The sequence below is a fragment of the Bemisia tabaci genome, chromosome 3 (assembly GCF_918797505.1).
Source record: "Bemisia tabaci chromosome 3, PGI_BMITA_v3".
In the NCBI taxonomy this organism is placed as follows: Eukaryota; Metazoa; Arthropoda; class Insecta; order Hemiptera; family Aleyrodidae; genus Bemisia; species Bemisia tabaci.
This window is the reverse complement of record NC_092795.1, coordinates 63056842-63081068: the sequence shown is the minus strand read 5'-3', so window position 1 is coordinate 63081068 and position 24227 is coordinate 63056842. Positions and strand designations below refer to the sequence as shown.

At 40.7% G+C, this 24227-nt stretch overlaps 1 protein-coding gene across 1 annotated transcript in view; it reads right to left on the bottom strand.

The window, feature by feature from the left end:
* The window catches only part of LOC109039904 (RYamide receptor), a 70765-nt gene that overhangs the window by 4828 nt on the left and 41710 nt on the right, over nt 1–24227 (bottom strand). Inside the window, exon 3 of the mRNA XM_019055625.2 lies at nt 14971–15039. Coding sequence (XP_018911170.1) covers nt 14971–15039 — 69 coding nt within the window. The remainder of the gene's footprint in view (nt 1–14970; nt 15040–24227) is intronic.

Sequence of the window (24227 nt, the reverse complement as noted above, 5' to 3'; positions counted from 1 at the left end):
ATTACACCAATCTCCTGGTTCTGCTCATGCCATCAATAATTGGACGTATTTCTGTCAAACGGAACTAAGCGCCATAGGGAGAGAAAGGGAGAGGGGGGCTTGGATTGGCGGGTGTTGCGGAACGCGATGCCTGTTCCGTCCTATACTCGCGATGCTTTTCAACGGCGCTTAGTTCCGTTTGACAGAACGCGCTGTCCGGGATTCTAAAATCCTCAAAAGGAACTCAATTTGGCGCTTAGTTCCGTTTCACATTTTTAAACCAAAAAACTCTACTTATACTGAAGGTTCGATGAGGCTTTTTCCTTCAGAGGCAGCACTTGAAAAGGTTAAAAGAGGAAGTCGTATTTTTATCGAGTAAGAGAGAAAAATTTGAGCGCTAAGTGTTGTTACTGAACACTGACCCATCTTCAAAAACGACGAAGTAGCCAAACACCCCCACAGCAAAATCTCGCCAAAATGAAAGAAAATGTGCTAGGATGTTAAAATTTGGCCTAGTGACTCATAAAAGCTCCTGGTTACACCTCCTAGCGGTGGAACCCGAATACTTTCCATCGTTGCTAAGTTACAGCAAAATTCCGGTTTTTTTTGAGGTCACCCCTCGTTTTTTGAGCTGGTATGAGGATCCTCCAAAATCGGGTGAACTCGTACAGAAACATTGATGGCTGGGCTGAGCCTGGCTTCGCGGGCGCGGATATGGGAGGAACAGGGTGCGCTGGGCGTTATTGCCGATCGGGGCAGCGCGCGGCTCGATATCGATAATGACGCAATCAAAGCGATTATCCCCGCTAAAATTCGCACGCGCCCCGCACTCGGAAATAATAGACTGATTTATATCCCACAATTAATAATCTCAGGCGGCTATTCGCCAATTCCCCATTCGCCCCGCACCCATTATTAATTAGCGGCGTCATCCATTCGGCTTAGCTCCCTCCTGTCCCACGCTGCCAACCATCGACTATCGATATTATCCCATTCAAACCCATGCTCAAGGATCGATTATTAACACGCTCCTTGCCAGCACTCTCATTATCGATCTTCCCACGTAGGTTCAGACGGAAAAATAATCCATGTATCGCAAAACACGAGCGAGTGCTCCGCGTGTAGGGTTTTAAAAAGGCTAAACGCGAGGGCTTCATATTAGCATACTTTAAAGAGGCGCGGCGCGCGGCGCGGAGAGATAAATCGGTCTTGGGGCGGAAAAGCGCCGAGGTTGACAGTTGGATGCTGGATTCGGCTGGGCGTCTTGTGTTCTGTGCGAAGCGCGAGAAGCATCATTTGTCTTCTTCGACAAGGATTCACTAACAGTTTTCCCTGTCAACTCGTCCCATTCAAGAGCCCACGAATCAATTATTATGATTATCATATTCCGATCAATGCAGATCACATAGTTCGCATTGAGCAAAAAGGAACCAGTTCCATTACAGTATTTTCAAAATCCTCCAACTTTTTCTTTCCTTTTCGAAATACGTAATATAAGTGCAGTATTCAAATTCACACGGTTATTTTCCTTTAAAATTGACCATTTTTCGGTGGGAAGCAAAAAAATTAGATATTCTGGGAGATTTTTTAGATAATTATGAAGAAGCAACATTTTTACAACGATGTAATAGCGCTGGTTCCTTCCAGCAAAATGCGATCAATCTGGTAGGGACCGATACTGATACTGGTTTTCTTCTGAGATTAGGGCGGTGCTCGGGTTGAAAATCCACCCCCATTTTATTTTTGGCAGGACAGCTTGAAATTTTTTTCGTTCGGTAGTACTTACAAAAGTAAGATTTTTTCCATTTGTGTAAAGATGTTTGCAAATCTTGCCTTATAAATTGAGATTTTATTAAATTTTAGAATTTGATAGTCTCTGAAATTTTTTGAGTTTCCGGTGAGCTAGAGATCTGAGATTTGCTTTAAAATGATTAGAATTCCTTTTTTTAGTATATCATCTAGGTAGAAATCGTTACATTTTGTACTAGAATTTGTTTATTTTTTCTTTTTACTTTTTCATAAATACTAGAAAATAACATGTTGCTCATTTGAAAAAAAAAAAAAAAAAAAAAAAAATGGTGGTGTCGAATTTTTAAAAAAAAACTTGCAATATTAGTGTTGAAAGGTTGAACAACATTTTTTGAGTCAAAATTAGGTATGCGAATTCCTTCTCAGAATGCACTGTTGATTTTTGCTAGCCATTTTCATAGAGCGAAATCCTTGCCAAAAAATAAAACAAATAACTGTAAACAAATTTTTGACAAGTAAATGGCGATATTCAAAATGGCTATAAAAGGAATTTTAAAGACAAAAAAAATTATAACAAATAAAATTATGAAATTTCCCTTGGAGTCAATGGACTACATTTTGCAATTAGGAACCCTGGTAAAAATTGGCAGTAGAATCTGTGTTCCAAAATACCATAGACCTACAGCCGGCTGTAAGATTTCCAATAGCTTTCATAGCCGGCAACACAATTTCTAATAGCCTTTTATAGCCGATGGCGATTCAGCAACAGCCTGGCGATAAGTGTATGCTAAACTTTACTAATTACGGATGCTAGGACTTAGTGAGTTTTCGGACTACTGCTCTCTTTCTGGGCCGTAGTATCTTGATTTATTTTGCGAGGAAAGCTCCGTACTTTTGAAGGATGCCTGCCATTCCTAATATGTTGGAGCGCCTTCAGTTTCGTATGATACTGTGCAATACTTCTGGTGTGAAATAGTTGCTTCAAGCGCCGCGGTACGCTGCGGCGCGGCGGGCGGGCAGCCAGCGCGAAACGCGCATTGGCGCCTACAAACCTAACAGGGATACTTCACGCATTGCGCAATGCGTGAAGTATCCCTGTTAGGTTTGTAGGCGCCAATGCGCCGCCGCCGCTCCGCTGTGTGTTAGGCTCTAATATTTAATCTCGTGGAGTTAGCGTTTTTCAACTCATGGCTTTGCAATGTTTGCACACTCTGTATGGATTATTCTCATTTTAATTGATGAAAAAAAATAATATGCGTTTTGTAAATATTAAGGTGATTCCGTACAAACTTAAGGATTTACAAAGCACACTAATTTCTACACAATTTCTTATAGCCTTTTATAGCCGATGGCAAAAAAGCAACAGCCAGGCGATAAAGTGTAAAGCCCGGCGATAGGAACTATATCCCGGCTGAATAATTTTTTATCGCTTCGTGTAGCCTGGCCGTATGATTTTTGCCACTTTCTACAGCCAACAATATGTTTTTCTATCGCCTTCTTCAGTCGGCTATAAGAGCTCCCACGGTATTTTGAAACGCAGCTCCTATCGCCAATTTTTACCAGGGAACTGGAGTTTCTGGAGATTCCTGTGGAGAGTAGGCGTCGCAGAGCGCCCTAGCGCGCCGTAAAAGCGGCTCATACATACATACTGGAGTTTTTGGCTCGGTTTAGAAACAATGTCATCCCTATGCACATAAGTGTTTTTACGGATGAGCCAGGATTCGTAGTTCCTAATTATACAGAATGTAGTCCAAACCAAAACTCTCTCCAGGAGTGGAATCTTTTGGATGTGTTTCAATCAAACGGAACTATCTTTATTGTGACCTAGGCTTAAAGACTCATAAGCTCCAGGAGTGACTGGGCCCATGGCGGAATGGAGGTGGTTCCTTTTGATTTAAACACGTCCGTTTGATTTGGCTCCTATTCGACGAAGGTTATTTAAACAGCCTCACACGTAAAGGACCTCTCGTGACCTACTTCTCCCTGGCTTGATTTTTTTCCTGTGGAAAAGCTTATATGACATGACAAGCCTATACAGTAAGTAAAAAGTTCCTATATCATACGGATCTGAGTTTATGATTCAAGAGGTAAAAACCGGTTGGCGAAAAGGCAGCCACATTTAAAGTGCAAAGGATTAGGAGCTACTAATCATGCAACTTCTTCATTTCATTTAAGCTTTGTCATTACTATGTCTCAAATAAAAGCATGTTTGACGGAAATATATTTGTATTCGCACTTCTTTTTTTAGAAAGGAGGTGTTCAGATGGAACACCGATCATGAGAGGTTGGTGGGAGGACAGAAGTGCACATAATGTTTATCAATGGTAAGTTATGAGAGACAAAAACGATGTGAATTAGGCCCTCTAACAAAAAACGGATCAAAACAGAAGTTCGCAACTGCCATTGAAGTATTTTGTGAAGGGATTTTAGTAATTTTTTACCGTTCTCTTGCCGTGTGCTGCATCTGCAACTAGGGTTGGAGCCCTCCTTTCTAAGAGACGCAAAAAAAAGTAACATTCTTCCTCTTCTACCGCTCTCATCAAGTTTGCGACAAGCTGTGCGAGGTCCAAAAACATTTTTCTGCTAAAAATTACGCAATTATTTTTTTTATTTATTTTTTTAATTTACTCGTATTTCGGATTGTCACAATTGTCACTTGATGATGCTTAACTCTCGATAAAAAATAGAAAAGTGGTACGAAATCTGAGAGGTCGGATTTTGAGAAGCAGGGCTTTGTTTGAGCATTACGACATGCAACGAAGCCGTTTTATCTTTCTGTAAAAGGCCTGCAATGTTTTGCGCAGGCAATGGACCACTAGACAAGGTACAAATTTCAGCATTCTGATACATGTTTCTCAATCAAAATTTCACGTAGAACACGATACGCACAACGAAAATTACCAAAATCAACTCCTGACGAAGATATTTAATGATTCTTGATGCGTGAATTCAAACTACCCGCTCATGAAAACTCAATGCTCTGCGTGATTCACATCGCGCGCTAAATGTTTATCATGACAGTCTCTGCGATGTAAAAATCTTCAACTTCAATCTTGACACTTTGGCTCAGCTATAGCCAATTACCAATAGTTTGAACAACACATGGTGGAAAATGAACATTGCTCGATTGAGAAGCTTGCTGAAACCGTTGTAGTGCGCGATTTGACCCACGTAGAGCTTTGAGTTTCTTGTGAGCGGACAGTTCAAATTCCTCGTAATCAGTGCGAAATAAAAACGTTAATATCTTCGTTAGAAGTTGATTTCGGTAATTTTCGTAGTGTGAATCGTGTTCTACGTGAAATTCTGGTTAAGAAACATGTATCAGATTGCTTAAATTCGTACCTTGTCTAGTGGTCCATTAGGACGGTTGCAGAGCACGAATGGTTGCTTGTCGGCTCGAGATGAGCGTTCCCGACGTTACACGGTGGTAAATCCCTCTTTGACCGATGGCAAATTTGCCCCTTTCACCTTTGCTATCCACGATCCGTCATCCGTTAGCAAAAGCACGATAGAAAAGCTATCGGCTTCCGCAGTGTCAACGAAAACTCATTAAACATGACCGAGATGTAATTGAATGTCGCCCAATATTGTCACTGCAGTTGAGTAATTACCATGATCTCCGGCACGCTCCAATTGCTTCGCTGCTCCATAATTGAAAATGTTCAAGCCAAAAAGGAACTATGCACGCATGAGTTAAATCAAAAGGAACTTCGTTCATGGAATTTGCGTGTTTCATAGTTCGTTTCGAATTAATTCATTCGTACTTAGTTGCTTTTAGCCTGTAGATTTACGTCCAATTTATCTTACCGATGATAATATACGGCCGGCAGCCCGTGCCTTGGTCAATATGTCAGGAAATTCGTCCTGTTTCAGAAGATATACCCCGATAATTGGTTGTAAAAATATAACTTCAAGCATTTTTACTTTCTGACCGACTCGCTCTGTAAATTGCTGGGTTTTTCCGGTATCCAAGACCGACCACAGGAAAATTAACCTGGGTATCAAAGAGATTAAAATTAAGAATTGGCACCACTTTTCTAACTCGCTGAGCTCCGACACCCCTGGTTCCTCTAATATTTATGACCCCACTAGGATGAAGGGACTGGGGGCCTCATACGAAAAAACCTAAAATTTCGATGTTTGTATAATTCTGCTTGTAGAGGGGTTTTGCGCTTAGAAAAAAGAAAAATAAACGCTACAATAAACTGGTTGAATATTACGCCAGCGGACTGCTTCACGTAAGTCGACATTAGATATAATGAATTTGGATAGAGAAGAAGTCAACCCTTTTTTGTTTCACTTCCTCTGACATCACCTCTAAAGCAATTATATTTTGAGTTTTCGAATTATTCTATGCGCCATTGGATTGATCAAAATTTTTTCCGATAACAAAAGTTAAGGCCATAATTTAGAGAGAAACTGAACGTATGTATAACAATTTGAAATGTGTTGTTCAAAAAACTACGTATTATTTTTGAGGAAAGGTACCATGCTTAAGGCTCAAAATGGACCACTAGACAATGGTACAAATTCACGCGTTCTGATACATTTTTCTTGACCAGAATTTTACGTAAACACGATTCTTGCATCGAAAATGACTGGAATCAACTCCTCACTAAGATATGAACGGTTTAATTTTTCATTGTTTACGGGAAATTTGAATTGCCCGGTCACAAGAAACACAATACTCTACGTAAGTCAAATCGCGCACTACAACGATTTTGGCAGGCTTCTCAGTCAAACATTGTTCATTTACCACCTTTTATTGTTCAAAGTGTGAACAATTAGCTATAGCTGAGCCTAAGCGTCAAGATTGAGAGTACCATATTTTCGTATCGCAGAGACTGCCATGGTAACGTTTAGTTTGCAATCTGACATACGTAGATCATTGTGTTTTCGTGAGCGGGAGGTTTGAATTCACGCGTCAAAAAACATTATACATCTTGGTTAGGAGTCAATTTCGGTAATTTTCGTTGCACAAATCGTGTTTTACGTCTAATTTTGACTTACAAACATGTACCGGGATGCTTAACTTCGTGGTCCATTGTCGAACTAAAATGCAACTTTTCGCTCTCCATTGGAAAATAAATGAACTACACATCGGCGACTCGTTCCCTGTTGAAAACAAGAATCCCCATAACTCGATCCAGCTCGTCAAAAAACACTCTGGAAAAATTAGTCACCCTGTACTAATGTGTCTGTTCTCAGGGAAGGTCTCATTTATAAGAGGCATTCGGATGTCTCCTGAAAGTGGTGTAAAGATGTGTTTCGTGCAATGAAAGAGATGAAGTTGGATTTAAAATGTATGCAATAAAGTTATGCTCTTTGTATAAATACTGCCGGTTTTACTCTAGGAGCTCATATCTGCCACTTTCAAGTGCTCTTTTTGTTCCTCCCGTGATATTCACCGGTACGAAACGAAACTACTGCGGTCTGGACGCTCGGCGAAATCCTTTCATTTACATATTTTCGAGTACTCCTTGACTTTTGCAAGCGCCTCCGAGGCAAAGCGCCATTTCAGGAATTTACTCCTTTTCCAGGCTGTGGGCTATAATGAGAAAACACCATGTACCGGCTAGTTCCCTCGCGGCACCGCTGGCTTGTCATACATCTGTACGTATAAATTTCACCTGGAGTGCATACATTTCGTTGAAATACCTAGGATTTTAGTATTCAGGCCACCTAAGAAAAGTGATTCTTTGCAATTTATCTATTATAATTCTAATTTTTTATTTCCTTATTATTACTTTATATATATATTGATTTTTCATTATTTATATTATTTCTATATTTATTTTATTTATTTTTTTCTGTTTTTATTTGATTTTTTCTTCTTATTATTTTCTATTTTTTTTTCTTTTTTATATTATTCAATCATGCATGATAAATCTGGCTGAATAGTAAGTCTCCCTGGCCAACTCGTCTCTTTCGTGATTACAACATCAGTTTCCTGTGACGTAGGATGGGGGAAGTTACTAAAACATGAGCATACTTTTTGAACGAGTAGATGTAAACAAATTTTTCGGACCACGGGACATTCTATCGAAGAGTTGGGAGCATCATAAGATTTTGGATTGAATGATTTATTTCTTGGATTTTACTATGCTGCGGTGGATTTTAATAATCAGTGCGGTAAATGCTAGCATCAGTCTGGTTACCTCCACCCAAAAGTGTCACCCTGTCAAAAATTCAGTAGAGTTGAAGTGAAATTTACCATGATATCCTTTTAGAGCAGCAATCTTATATTATACATCCCAAAACCCTGCCTAAATCTCCACTTTGAAAATCCAAACCATCCCTGCCGAGGGACAAACAAAAAATTCAAAGATAAACTGCCCAAATTAAATTAATACTACATAGAAACCATAAGTTCCCAAAAGCCTAATTAATAAGTGCCCAGGGATAATGTTAGATCTCAATGGAATGGAAGAACGAGGACGAATTAATCTTGTGCCGTTCCTATCAGAACTATAAAGGAAATTAAAACCAATGAAGTTCCAATGTAGTTCAACAGCTGTTGAGGTGAAAGCTCTTCTTTAAAATCCCGATGATAAATGACAGACTTTTGTGCATATTATGCGTCCAAGTCAGTGACGTGGTGTGCTTTGGGATTTATCGATTGATCTGTCATTTAAACCTGTCGAAAAGGATCGATATTTTTTGACAATCGATTCTTTACCATAGCTTAAAATAGGGAAATATCGATAGTCGATCATTCACACCTTCTACTACAGACTGATTATTGAAATTGATAGACAAAGCTACAGTCTAAGAAGACAAAGGGGGTATGGAGCGATCCTATTGGTTGAAATGTGTGGTTCTTATAGACTAAGGGAGAAAATGATGGACTAACTGTCGTTTTTCTCGTGGGCTGCCGTTAGTTAGTCTATTGCCTACTGCCTTTGTCCATTGCAACCACCAGCTTCCACCAATAGGTTCCCTCCGTATCCCTTTTGTCATCTTTGTCTATAGCTTTTTCTATCAATCTCAATAATCGGTCCGCTGGTCCAAATGGTCTTTGAATCTTCAGAACTTTCTATTTGAAACATACCTCCATGAAGGAAACTGGCAACGATCCGGACACAAATTCAAAATCAAGATTAATTAACAGCCGCCCACGCATAGAGCGAAGCTACGCCGATAAACCCACCCTCCGTTCCGGTCCTCGATTTTTTTCGGCAGAAAGCTCTGTGGAAGGGTATGGTCACACCGATGCGATGTCAACGGGATAAAAGCGTGTAACAAGAAGCAACTTTACGCTTGAGTCGCGTTGTTTTTGCGCTCACGTGGAAGTGTGACGCCTCCAGTTCATGAAGCAACCCCCCGCGCTTCCCCTTCGGGAGCACCGCGATTGAGTTGTCAGAATGAAAACGGCACAGCAGCATATCATACTACACAGAGCGCCGCGCGTGGGCGATCCAGGCAAATCCACGTTTCATTGTCCGACTTATCCACTCACGTTCGGCAAATATAGTTCCTTGTTTGACAATGTTGCCATCTTCCCAGTGACGTTCTCATAATTTCGGCCCTACAATACAAATACGACCATTTCCACATTCAAGTTACTTTGTTTATCCCGCATTGTGTCGTGTAATTTATTTTAATTTCATTCGGTTGAGAGCCGGATTGTTAGGACCCCGCAACGTCCAGCCTTTTTAAATATCTCCATTATTCAGCCTTGGTTACCCTTTCGCTGGGTCTTTTCCATTCATGACCATTAATAAAGCAGCATGATCAAATGCGCACAAAGCCTTTTTGTCTAAATTACAGGGAACTGCAACGAGCTGTAACATTTTTGGGGGTGTGATGCGACTTTTCAGAGCAAAACCTATAGTTATACATTAGAGCCAGTGCCATCGGACCTGCCAATTTCGGAAGTTAAAGTAGATCTACGGGTTATTTTAAAGGAAGAATGGATAGGTTCCTTTGGAGATTTTCTCCTTTGTTCTCGCCTTGTAAGGAGCTTGAGAAAATTTTAAGCATGCTCTTACCTTTTTTTAAATTTTTTTCTTTTTTTTTTTTCAAAACGATTATTGATTCGGACACTTCATAGTATATTTTGAGCAAATTTAACCTTAATTTTCCTCAAACATCAAAAATAAGAGATCGCTCGCAAGTGTTAATGACAGCGCAGAGGTACAACCACTCACACTTTATGGATGCCCATGTCGCGTCTTCAAAATTGAAGGCGCGACGGCGCGACAGCGCGGCGTGAATTTGCAGTGCCCTCTTCTATGCTGCTAGTGAATGAGGTGTCGATTAGATCCGGGATACAAGTTCAAAAACGAGGTCCGAATACATCTTTCTATCTTCGGCTGTATAGCTCACGTGGCCCTGAATGCATTACTACAGATAAAACAAACGGAACGAACGCAACATGGAAATGGAGAAAGAAAAAGGACGCGCGTTGGTGACGGCGCAGAGATACAACTATTCGTGCTTGATGAATGTCCGTGTTGCAGCTGCGAAATTGAAGGCGCCATGGCGCGAGGCGTCAACTCTCAATGTTCCACTCTATGAAGCCGCTGCCAATACTGCCGTGCAAAAACACAACGCCGTGAAACAAATTTCCTGGAAAACTTATGAATATTTTCCTTCCAATTTTTCAGATAATCTTGTTCGCAATTTCACCTAAAGTTCCTGAAATTGTCGAGGAAAGATATTCATAACTTTCCTCAAAAATGAACGTTTCATTCGGAGAAATTTGACAACTCTCCAATGTTCATACGGCGTTCTCCCTAAGCACGGCAGAATAAGGTGTCGGTCAGATTCGGTCAGATTCGGCAGAAAAGTTATAAAACGAGATATCCTATATTTTTCTGTGTGTACGCTCGGTTTTTTCCTTTCTTTCAATTTAATGTCTCATTCTTTTTTTACGGATTCGTCGACCTTTATCTAAAGCGCGTATTTACTAGCCCTAGGTGATCGGCAGGGCACGTCTTTTTAGCAAGCCTTGGGTCAATGTGACCTGGCTTAGACATCGAAGGATTAAACAGAAGTATTGGCGTTATTCCTTCAATATTGTAAAAATTTGGACTTGCGCTTCTTCGATCGGATTTGTGCTCCAAATATCCATCCAGTAGAAAATGAGCGAAATGTACTCAGCTCGTCAGTTGGTTTTTATGACAAATGGTGGTAAAGCTAAACCGAATTCATCGTAGATCGTATGAAATTTAAATACTTATTTTTGAATTTTGATTTTTTATTTTAAAAGCGACGTATAAACACTAATGAATCAAGTTCCTGTAATTGTGGATTACCGATTATAGAACAGATTCTTTAATTCAGATTGAACTACCGCGAATTTGTTTCAGTTTGAAGGTTTTCCTTATACCACCTTACTCTAGGTTGATCTGGATAATAGTGGGGCTGGAAACTTGGGGAACGTACTCCTCACGTGCCTGTTTGCTCAAATTCCATTATGAGGCTCACAAAAAAGTTATTGAAGTTTAGGCCGAAATGGCCTCGGTTTGTTACATTATGGAAGAGTCTACTTGTGTAATAATTAATCAAATTCTGTGTACAGAGAGGGGGCTCAACTCTTGAGCAGGGTTGCCAGTTATTGCCAACCAGAACGGGACCATATCGCATAGCGCACTTAGGGGAAGGGCTGGAAAAATCAGCAGGGTGTCGTGTAACTATGTAGCATGAAAAAAATATGAGTAATTTTTGGGAAGAAAGTAAGTTTGAGCAAAATTGCGTCAAAAACCGAATAATAAGGGGAAAAGGGTGCTTGCGTACAATTTAGTACATATCTTTTGAGCCTTCCAGTTTTTTTGCAGTTATCATTACTGTACTTTTTTTTGAGTATGTGTGCACAACATGCACCAGAAAAGACATTTGACGGATCGTGGAAAATTTGTCAAAGGTAAAACAGTTTTTTCCCTTAGAATAAAGAAAAAAGTAATTTGGACAAAGCAAAACTATTCTTGAAAAAAAGTACATTTCTTATTTAAATTAAAACAGTTGTTAGAGCCAAAACTGATAGTCGAATTAATTTTCCTTCTTTTTCATCTCATTTGTAGGAACAAGACACAGCTTTTCGTAACTATTGTTTCCTTCGATTAGGGAGAACAAGCCAACCTCGGAAAAAAATTCGAAGGAAGGAGAAAAAAGTAAGAGAAAATGTCGGGAATTATGAGAAAATACCCGTTTGGAATGGCGTAAAAATGTTGTGAAGCGAGACAACAGCGGCTGGAAACAATTCCAGCGGTAAACGAAGGTGAATAAATGGGGCTTTATCAAAGCACAGTAGACAAACCGACCGCAAGTAGACAAGTGCTGGAATCCATCAATGAAAGACAGGACCGCGATGAGTGGAAGTAATGAGATGGAAATTGATCCCTCCTCCCCCGGCTCGACACGGGCGCGCTCCCTATCCCAACCTGGACGGAGAGGGGGAGGCCGGAGGGGCCCATTCAAACAGCTCAGGTGACCTTGAAATCGCGGAAATCCCACCCTAACCGCCCTCAAGCCTTGATAAATTCCCCGTTCATGCACACGTTCGTCAAAAAGGCGAGGGGTACTCGAATCGGTTCTTTGAACCCCGTGGCTTGGATTTCATTCGCGGCTCAAATACCCAACTTGGAATTAAAATTCTCAGCCCAGACTCGAGCCCTCAAATGCCGGTGTTTTTGAGTGGAGGTGGAATTTGTTATCTCTCTACTTCTCCCGTTCTTTAAATCTTGATTAAAGGTTTTAGCGATTTATGCATTCTCTAAGCAAAGTTGAAACGAGCCGCTCCTCCGACAAAGTTACCATGCCTCAGGAAAACTGTGTGTGAACATCCAAAGGTAGCCGGAGAAAAAAATACAAATACTTTAAATTAGTACATTGTTCTTTTTAGATTACATGGTATTTTGAAGAGCAAATCAACGGTATAAGTCGGCAATCACATAACTCGTTTGCGGTGTCTGAAAATCTCCGCCGCTATGTTATTTTTTTAAAGGAGAACAAATTGACGTCATTCCATTAAGTTTTTGCAGAATTTTCTTCGCACAGAGAAGAGAAATCATGGCAGTTTTAAAGAATTGCCGTTGAGTAGTTTTCCGTTTGAAAAATGAAGTATGACAGGAAGTCTGCGACGTCGCAAACCGAGTAATGTGATTGCCGACTTACACCGTCGAAATACAATTCTTTGAAAACTTTGAGGATTAAGGTGACGTATATTAGAGGTGCGGGACCTTAGTCTAAGAAATGTATGATTTAGTTACTTGTAGACAACGCAACATAGAGAAGTGGTCACGGACCATGTTTGTACAAAATACGCCCAAAAATTTCAAACTGAACCACAGTAGTGGCGCTTCGAAATTTTCAGTTCAAAAAGCGTAGATTTAAGAGAAAGCTATTTAAAACCCTAGACCGCCATATTTGTGCGTTATCATGTTGCTGCATACGTGAGTTTGTGCGAGGTCAAAAAATATAGTTGATCATATTTCGTCTTGAAGCACCTGCTTAAAAATACGATGAACATCCACAGTATGTTATCTTTGATATCGACGGTGTAAGTCGGCAATCACATAACTCGTTTGCGGTGTCTGAAAATCTCCGCCTCTATGTTATTTTTTTAGAGGAAAACAAACTGATATCATGCCTTGAAATTTTTGCAGAATTTTCTTTGCACAGAGAAGAAAAATCACGGCAGTTTTAAAGAATTGCCGTCGAGTAGTTTTCCGTTTAGAAAATAAAGTATGACAGGAAGTCTGCGACGTCGCAAACCAAGTTATGTGATTGCCGACTTACACCGTCGATATGTTAAATAGGTTCAAGCAGATGAGGTTTATAACTCGTGTTTGTTGACTTGGATCGTTTCTCTGCCAACCAAAGCTGGGAATGCGCCTTCGATTGAATGCTATGCATTTTTACCAACTTAGGAGTTGAATTAGTTGCATTTATGAACGAGCTAAATGATAAGTGGACGTTTTCGTTGATATATTCTTGTATACTCACATCGCGCTTTTCTGACGGAAGGGCGTGTCTCAATTTCAGTTTGAACCCTGTTTTCCGTATACCTCAATACTTACGGGGCTCAAGTGAAAGTAGAGATACGTCTTTACACCAGAGAAGCGGCGACACTGGGAATATTCTTTTGATGCTATCAGAATGGATAGAATTTTTTCGATTGAAAGTTGAGACCTTTGCGAATAGTTTCCTTTACCGGGAACTTCACACGCTCAGTATGCAACACTGCGGACACCGCTCGCCAAAATGTAATTATTTTCATTGACTGGAAATTTCCATTCAAGTTTCTAGAAACAACTACCTTTCGAAACCGTTCATAATTTCATTGTCAGCCGAACGTATTGAAATTCAGAAATTCGTATTTGACGAACTTCAACTTGAACGACTTGCAAAATATTACGGTTTTTGGAGGGAAAAGGTTTCACACTCTAAACTCAAATAAGGCATAAAGGCATTGCCTCATGCGACGAAAACTTTGTACGTCTACAAGTTTCAAAAATGACCGGAAAATCCAGTCCATCCAGGAAAATCTATAATAATGATGACATATACGATTAAAAAATCCTATTCTTATTAATTTCGTTTATTCTATTTTCTCAGGGGAATTCTAATTTGGAATTGAAGCTGTATCCACCAGTTGTATTTCATGAAGAGATGAAAAATTAAAATTGTAAAAAGCAGGAAATAGCCAAAGTGCTATTACACATTTTCCATTTTACGACTGCAAATATATTTACATTAAAGGCACAGGTGACCCAATTCCAAATGCTCTTATCATTAAAAATTCAGAAGGTGAGGAAAAATTTAAAACGGCACGGGTGCGAGATTACAACTTTGTGAATTATTTTAGTTTTTTGGAGGTTTAAAATGTCATAATTTTTCATCTGTGCTGTTTTCAATTTTTTCTTGTGGCAACACCATCGGTCAACATAGCGTAAATTACTGTAAGTCTTCAAAATGCTTTAAGTTTACCGGCCTCTCTTCCAATTAAATAAGAGATAAAACCGAAGAGGCAAAATTGATACATAAACTTCAAAATGGGCAAAGAAATCAGAGAAAATGTTGACATATAGCACGGAATCTCCTTCACCCGAGAGATCAGAATGAGATCTTTTATAATATTTGCATAATCATGATAGTTTTGATATTAGGCGAAAGCACTTCAGCTAGACCCCGTTTTTCATATAAATTATGACACTGATGAAAGTAAATCAATTCACATATGAAAAATATTTATAAATGAAGAAAGAACACGTATTACAGTCATCTATGTTTACTCACAACTAAAATGTTGAAAGGCAGCCAGCAGACTGTGAAGACAAGGACTACTATTAACATCATTTTGATCATCTGGAACACATAAAAAAGTTACAATTAATATACAATGAGCATTGTTAAATAATCAAGCAAACGAGACTCATTACATCCTCCGATATTTCAGTTCTCCTTTCCACACGAATTCGTCGTCAAGAACGCGTTATTTTTAGACTTTTTGACTGAGCAGTTTGTTGTCGTTGTAGCGAAGCTTAGGCCTTCCTAAAACTTCTCCTCATTTCGAATGTATCTCAGAGCTCTTTTCCTTCAAGCGTTCATAGCAAGACTACTGTTATTAAAACTTGGTCCAGCCCTCTTGTTCCACCTGAGTTGATCTCCCAAGCGGAAATGATCAATCTTACTTTAGACCTCCAATTTATTTCCCCCATACTTAAATAAAAACGGCAATCATCGGTAGGGGTGATTATCTCTGGAGCAGGAAAAGTGGAAGATATGTTATTGCATGCCTCTCCCTATCATGATTGAAATCACGCGGAGCAAGTCAAAAATATTTGCTGTCTGGCTTTTGGAAACGATTGAGTCAGTTATTTCACGGTTAATTAGTCTCAAAAGCCTATTTTTGTAGATACATTTCGCGGTAAGAGAGCCAAATCGAGGGTTATAAGTACATGGAACTTGATCCTTATTGTTTACAGGGATATTTTTGGCGCCCACTCAAAGGTGAGTATGTACGTAGTATCTAATTTTAAGCAAGGGATTTGACGAGAACGAAGTTAAGTACGAAAGTTACATCAGCTTTCATAGGATGGGAAGCAAATCTACTCTACATAAAAAGGTAAGCTCGGGTAGCCGTAACGCTAAAATTCTAACCTAACCCTGGGCGTGTCCACTACCCCTTCCAAACCCTTCCTTCCTTTTCCCTCCTACTACATCACCCCTACCGGCCCTACCTGCGCATTTTGCGCCCACTCAATCCGCTATCCCTTCTCTTACTCCATCCCGCCTTCTCCTTTTGGTTTTCTGGCGATTTCCATTCCGCCTAGAGGCGGAAATGGCCAGAATGTGGCGAAGAGGCGGAATGTGGCGGAGAGGCGGAATGTGGCGGAGAGGCGGAATGTGGCGGAGAGGTGGAATGTGACAGAGAAGCGGAATGTGGCGGAGAGGCGGAATGTGGCGGAATCGGAAGAGAAAGTGGTTCTTTGTGCTCTCAATTAATTTCCTTTTTAATTTCTACTTTTGTCTACCTATTCAGTGATTCCGGTGATTTTCTTAGTGAACCGTGACGTACTCTTTACAAACATGTTTTCTTATTCATGGTTAAGTATCATTATTATTGACTTCCTCGATAATTCTGAGCTCATATTACCATTTTCTCAAAATTATTTCTTCTCTTTCGATAGGAATTACCGAAAACGAGTGAGCCGCTTCACTCCACAATCATTGATATGGAGCTTAAGCGCGGTGTGCCCTCGGGAGGTTGGGCCACGTAGCGGTCAGGAGGCGTAGCCCCCTAGGGTGTGTCGAAAAGTGTATTTTAGGCCGTTCCAAAAACCCCTCTTCGTTTCAAAGTTTTCGGGGTATAACAGAGGGAGCGAACAGGTAAAAGTGAATTACTTCCACTAGAGTGGCTATTTCTCATGTTTTCCTTAAACATTTGCTTCACGTTCCCTCAAGTCTATTGTCTGAGCATCAACTCATTGTTTCAGAGGATTTATAACTGATGAACGCTTCCAGAACTTTATGTCCACCTACCTTTCGTCCATTAAATAAATGTCCACCGCTATTAATGTCCACTAAACGTTAAGTCCAGTCTTTATGAAGTCCACATGATTTAATTTCCAACCATGAATATGTCCAAAATTGTCCAAATTGTGGACATGTTAATGTCCACATTTTTTTCTTCTCATTGAAAAGACGGGAACCACCTCAAAAATAAATGAATACTACTACTACCTTCATTCTTAAAAAACATTTCATTCATGAATCAAGTCTTGAAAGAGAACAGACTCTAAGAGCAGATAAAAACATATGTTCATGGTACACTATACGGATATGATAAGATGAAAACCAAAGCGGGAGCCTAGGAAACGCTCCAATGCCAAATTAAACATTTTTCAGTAACAGATGCAGTCAAAATTGAAAGTCCTCCTAAACTAGTTATTTCGTGCGCCTTTAATCTTGTAGGATACTGTGCAACGCCTCTGACGCGAAATAGTTGCTTAAAGCGTTGCGGCGCGGCAGACAACCAGCGTGACACGCGCATAGGCACCTACAAACCTAACGGGATACTTCACGCGTTACGCAATGCGTGAAGTATCCCGTTAGGTTTGTAGGCGCCAGTGCGCGTTCTGCGCTGCTAACACGCCGCTCCGCTCTGTGTTAGGCTCTAATATTTAAACTCGCGGAGTGACTGAGGAAACGCTTCAAACTGACGCTTGAATTTGATTTTAGTGGACTTTACATTTGTGGACTTAACTTAGTGGACGTTTAAGTAATGGACTTAACAATAGTGTGGGCTTTAGAACTGTGGACGTAAAAAAAAGTGGACATAAAGTCCGTGTGCCTGATGAACGATCGAATTTGCGACCCTTTGATAGTATTTTTAAACTTGAGGGACGTCTAAATAACTTGAAGATGATGATCGTTTCACAACACACTTGATGATCCTTTTAGTTTGGTTTGGACGATCAAAATGAACAGCTCAAAATGAATCGGTCGGTGCATACCCAGGAAATCGCAGGCGTTTTACAGAGAGACGAATCAGGGCTCATGATACTTATGAAACCACACTATCACGCTCGTCGGCTTGGGGACCGTCTTTCGTCTTTCGTCTTTAAATTGCGTAACGCACTTTTCCTTGTAACGCTTTTGCAGCGTAGGTCCCTATCCTTCAACGTGTAAAAACAAAATGGCGTTACGTTCTCCTCGACCCCCCCTCCGAAATTTGGGGAACGGCCCCTTTCGATCTCTCGGAGTATTATTCTTTTTTATGAACAGCCGATCATCATCATGCAACAGTCAAGAATATTTTTCTGAAAAAAATGATTTAATTATTTCGTAGGAAAATTATTGGAAATAACATTAAACAGTTGTAAAATGATAATTTGTATAGACGAAGAAGGTTATGAAATTGACGCGGATTCTGGAGTCCCGACGCCGTTCTAAGTGCTGCGTCGCCATTCGCGGGGGCAGAAGGCAACCCCTCGGTTTCCGAGGAGGAAAATTAAGTCGCGTATAAGCATCTTCGCCCGCTCTGCTTCGTCAGTTATGACGAGGCGCACGTAGCCCTGCCGCAGAGATAAGGCCGCGTCGGAATAACGACGTATCTGCGTAGGGTTCCCGCAGCGAAGATACGTGCTTCTTGGCGAGCTCGGGAAGGGCCCCATTACGAGGCGTCACTTATCGCGGGAAAATAAAAGGGGGTCCCTGGGAAGCCGGAAGAAGTTATCGGGTCAAGCCTGCGTTTGAAACGGCAGCGTGCGAAGCTGGGATGCTCCCGAATGGCGTGGCGCGGCGCAGCAATAAGCACGATAATAAGCGTGATCTATGAGTTGGGGCCCGGCAGCGAGTACCCGGAAATCGCGGGACATTGTGTTTCTGCGCGCCCCTCTGTTGCCGAAACGCAGATGCCTTGTGTCTTTTCTCAAAACTTCATTTTTCTACAAACGTCTCTCCCCTTCATTGGGGGAATGGCTCTCTGTAAACTATGGTGTCTAGAATTTTTCATCAGGCTCATTCCCTGATTTTCAGGGGCTCATTCCCTGATAAAGGACCCAAGTTTTCTCCCACTTCCCCGGGATTTTCTGCGAGAAAAGATTATAATCATCCAGAGTTCCATAAATGAATATAGATTGTAATTCATCTTTCAGCCATTTCTTTGGCACACTCTCAAAATTTTAATTCCGATTGCGTTCTTGATGTTAATGTTATCTGGTCAATGAAAGCTTCTCTATTCTTTTGATGATTTGAAGCTTCAAATGTGCCATTCAAAAAGTTGATAATAGCGCTCGGCCAGATTAGACCGGCAAATTTGAAATGGAAATGATCCCTAAGCGGCGAAAGAAGAGATTCCAGGTTTCTGAAACAGATTCCCTGATTTATCCCCGATTTTCACTGTGAATTTTCATTCCCTGATAAATCACGGATTTTCCCGTTCTAGACACCATGCTGTAAACCATGAACGAATTTTGACTTGCGAATACATGGTTACCAAGGTAAATGACGTGTGGAACACAATGCGCACATTAAAACCCGAGACATTAACTCAGGAACCGAGAAATGCGCATTTTAAAAACCGCAACTTTTCCGCAAAACTAAAACGCCCCAGTTTCGCGCCGAACCGAATGATGTTATCCGGCACCGATCAGAGGCGACCACGACTTCCGTCAAAAGTCTCTCTGCTCCTCGTAAATGAGAACAATACAAAAGTCGAAACTTGACCTTTAAAATCAAACAATCTAGTTTCATACAAGTATTAAACACGCAATAATTTCAGGTTGAAATGCGTTTTATTTTAACAAACATGCGTAGAAAATGAGACGAGATAGCGGTTTGATTGATTAGTACATGTCATAGTGTCATCATTTTCTCATCATTCCGGTGCTTTTGAAATTCCTTTGAGTGTTGGGACTTTTAGAAAGCGGGCTTGTCCGGGCTTTGGCTTTAAAAAATTCATAGCAAATCACAACGTGATGTAAGCACCTATTAAATTTCAGAATATTAAATCAAAATCACAAGGTTTAGTGACCCATTAATAATCCATTTTGGAGGGAAACACCCTAATTATACATTATTAAAAGGATTGTCCAACCAAATAAAGCTTCACATCCTCCCCTCTCCCCCCCCGGATAATTTGGGAATCACATTTTCAAACCACCCCAAAAACCATTGTTACCATGTCACAGAAGACTAAAACCGAGGACACGTTGAGCAATAAAGGGATATGACGAAGTGACTTAGTAAAAATCAAAAGTGACCGAAGTCGCGCACACGAGACGTTGGTTGTTGGTGCAAGAGCGATTGTGCGTTAACTCAGATCGCCTTCATTTTTTTGGCTATGCAACACGTAGTTCCATCCAGTAAGTTGACAACGGACAACGGACGCTGGTAGTGCTCCGTCAACGCAGTGTGTATAGATGTATTCTTATCGGTAAAGGAGATACTATCGCACTGTTATTGGTTGGATCCATTCCGATAGGAGACGCTGTATTTTAGAAAGAAAGAACTGCTATATCCTCCTTAAAGTAAAATTTAAATTCAAAACTCGAAGATCTTTCCATAATGATAACTTATAACCCAAGTGACAAGCGACTTGCATTAGCAAACCTAGGTTCATTTGCGGAAACTTGCCTGGAAAAGACCTCACCTCGACCTCCGTCGATCATTAACTGGACGTATTTCTGTCAAACGGAATTATGTGCATTATGACGTGAGTCCTGTTATGCATGTATTCTTATGGGTCTCAGGGCTCATGTCTTAATGAACATAGTTTCGTTTGATAAAAATACGTCCAACTGATGAATTGTATGCTAAACAAGTTATTCATCAATCATCTTTTCACGACAAAGAGCGTTAATCCCGAAATTAACTTTAGCATCAGGGGTTAAATTGCAGAAATGGTTCTTGCGGAATTTCTAAAATATGCGTCGACTAAGGACCGGATGGTTTTAACTTCTTATGAGATACATGTGAAGGAATCAAGCAAATGGACCTCTACGGTGGCAGCTCTAAGTGTTGGGCGAAAAAATCGATTCGGGGTAAAAAATATCAATTTTAAGTTTTTGTTTTTTTTTGTTTTTTTTTTTTTTTTTTACTATTCAAATAGCCCTCAAGGGCTAATCCCACGCTTTAAGTCCCATCCCCCCTCCGTCCCTACTGAACCAGTCCCAGGCAACCATTGTTTGAGACCATCAAACTCGGGTCGCCTGGCCGGGAATCGAACCCGGGACCTCCCGATCATAGAGCAAGCGCTACAACCACTACACCATAGGAGGCCGACAAAGGAGTTCCCGATGCTAAATGCTACTTTTTACACTTAAAATTGAGAGTTAACATTTGAGGCCACGATTTGCATGATGTAAGTTTTTGAGCATCAGACCACACTGTTTTGAAATGGTTGTTTTAGTAGTGATTGCGACGTCATTTGGCAACATGGCGTTGTGAGAGGAACGTTGAGGATGAAATGGATGTATTTCTATCAAAGGGAACTATGTGCATTATGACGTGAGCCCTGTTATGCACATATTTTTATTGGTCTCAGGGCTCATGTCTTAATGCACATAGTTCCGTTTGGCAGAAATACGTTCAAATGTGTGCATGTTTCGGCAAGGTTTTCGGGGGTGAGAGATGCGTTGTGTTTGATGCTGAGGTGTATGTTGCGGGTTACGCGACGCAACCCCAGAGAACCCACACCCTTTTCACACATCGCAATGCGGAGATGTAGGAAGCACCCTACAGAGGAGGAGCAAAAACCTCTTATCTATGAGGGATTCACATTGACGGTGCACGCTTTTGCTAGGCAGGGGATGTTCTCTCCCACGCCGCGCCGCGCCGGCTGAATATATTTAGCCCCTGCAGGCCGATTGCTGAAATGTATCGTAGCCAACGAAGCAAGATGAAACCAAGCTGAAACGGAGGTATGTGATTGGGTGGTTACGTCCAAGTCAATTAGTCAAATCAGGCATTTTGTCAAATGCCTAGGCCGGTAGTCAAATTTTGACAGTTTACAGATTTCTGTAAATTTAGGGTGAAGAGTTCACGGGTTTTTAATATTTTGGGGAGAGTAACTCTTCAAATCCGCCATCTCTCCTTGTTCCTTCCATTATGCATGCCTTTAGTATATTTCAATGTTAAAGTTTTAAAAATTCCATGTTTTATGTTGTGCTGAAAATTGCATGATAAATGTACATTCAGGATCTTATAGAATCGTTTAAAATACTTTTGTATGCTGCATATTTTTACAGAGAATTCTTCCTAACAGGTGCAACGAATTATTTCCTCCAGAGAAGACGATCGGGTCAATTTAACCCGATTTAAGATTTTTTGGGGGTATACATGTCAAATAAAATTCCCTAACACAAGATTTTCCCCCTTTTTTTTAAATTTGACGTTTGATTCTTTTTTTCGATGTGCGATGTATTTGTGGACCAATATCTACAGCTCGTGTGTGCCAGCTCTATACAACATGCGAGATACTTGTCATTGGCAAGCTTCGGGTCAATATGATCCTCCTTGGGCGTCTAAGAGTTAAGGAACACGGTAGTTGAGTGAATTGGACTCTCCAAGAAAATTGTTTAGCCAGGGAGGGGTGTCACCTCGGAAACATTACTTTCCATTTCCTTTCTGAAGAGGCAACGCTTCATCATCGGAAGAAGAAATGCACTCCCCGCGGCTCTTAATGAAAAACATAAGCTGGATTTTCCTTTCTCTATTCCGGCGTCCTCCTTAACTCTTCGCCCGGAGGGAGGGGAGGGGGAGTGATTCCAATCGCCGGGCTCGGAAGAGAATAAATCAAGAGAAACAGCACCAAGCTAATCGAACACGATGGCAACAATTAATCTAAATCAATGACGTTTCCCTTTGCACTTGCAGCTGAAAAAACTCGCCGGAGGCTATTAATTGACGCTCGAATAGTTGGCTGAGTCGCCGTCGCAGCGCGCGCGTCGTCACTCGTTTCCGCTTCCTCAATTTCCCCCGTTCACGCCAGTTTACGCCCTTCCGGCTCTCCTGCGCTTCATGATTTCTTTCGTGCGGCTTAGCACCCACGCACAGTGGATCCAGTCAATGAGAGAGGTCGCACATGAAATTTTTGACTCAAACTCCAAATTTTCATGTTTATATCGTCACATTTTAAATTTTCAGGGGTAGTTCTAGAAAAAAATTCCACGAGGAAACCAATGAAGCCACTTACAGAACCTCAAAGTTTTGTATAATCAGAGTAATATGCCTTTAAAGTTTCCACATTTTGTCCGGCCTCTCCTATTGACTCGGTCCACCGTGCGACGACGAGAAGGATCCTTATTATGTTTTCCCTCTAGACATGCTCTTTGCACTTGAAGATAATCGTTTCCGGGGGAAAAGTCGGAGAGTACGTCTGTGTCTCGCGTGTAAGAGGTCATTCTTATATTGGATTGAATTTTACAAAAAGGAACCAAGAGAATTCCAATGTTGCTAGGATTGTGCAGCATAGATTCTTTGCAGCAAAATTACTGAAATAATGAAAAAAAAAATCATATTTACAAGGATAATTTTCCTCTTGAATTCACAGTATATTGGGAGTAAAGATAAAATTTGTATAGATGATCAGTTTAGATTCGCAGGGTAAAGAAAGTTGCACAATTTTGGAGACATTGGAATGCTCCTGCGAAATGCAATCCAATTAAACAAGGGATGACCCCCTGATCACAATGCGGCCCAACCCGTAGATGACGCTTTACGCTCTAAAGAAAAAAACACTTGCCTCGGTCATACTGCGATAGTTCAAAACAAACGGGCTCATTGCGAGGTTATTACCCACCGATCTCCATCAAGGCGGAGGCGATCTTAGACCAAAAATAAAAAATTGATAGCCGAAGCGCTCTTTTACGCGGTAATAAGGATGACTTATTTCGAAAACTGCGTAGCCCTACTGTGTATGGTAACACTTTTCAATGAAAAATTGCAATTAATTGAAATAGAGTTGCTAATGCTGCCGTGCTAAGGAAAAACGCCGTATGAACCTTCAGGCGTTGCCAAATTTCCTTCGATAAAACACGAATTTCCTGATATTCTTATGAATAAATTCCTTCAATTATTATACAATTTTGTTCGCAATTTACCTGAAGTTCCTGAAAATGTCAAAGAAAAACATTCGTAACTTTCCTTGAAGATAAACATTATATTCAAGAAAATTTGGCAACTCTCGAATGTTCATACGGTGTTCTTCCTTAGCACGGCAGAATAGACCACTGAATCAAAGCACGAATTTCCAATTCCTCCAATTCCTTCCAATTTTTCTAATTTACAATTCCTCTTAAAAATTTCACGAAAAACGATTGGCGCAACAAAAAGTACTGAGATCGACTCCTGACGTTTTTATTTAAGCCTTTGCGGCTTTGGCCTTCGGTTTTTAGGGTTTTGAAAAATTTGAATTTCCTGGACACAAGAAAAACTTGAGTCTACGTAAATCAAATCACGCACTTGAGCGGTTCTGGTAGGCTTCTTGATCGAGCGGTTTCTCCCCTCGCCGTCCAGCAAATAATGTACATCAGCAGAGCCGAAGCGCA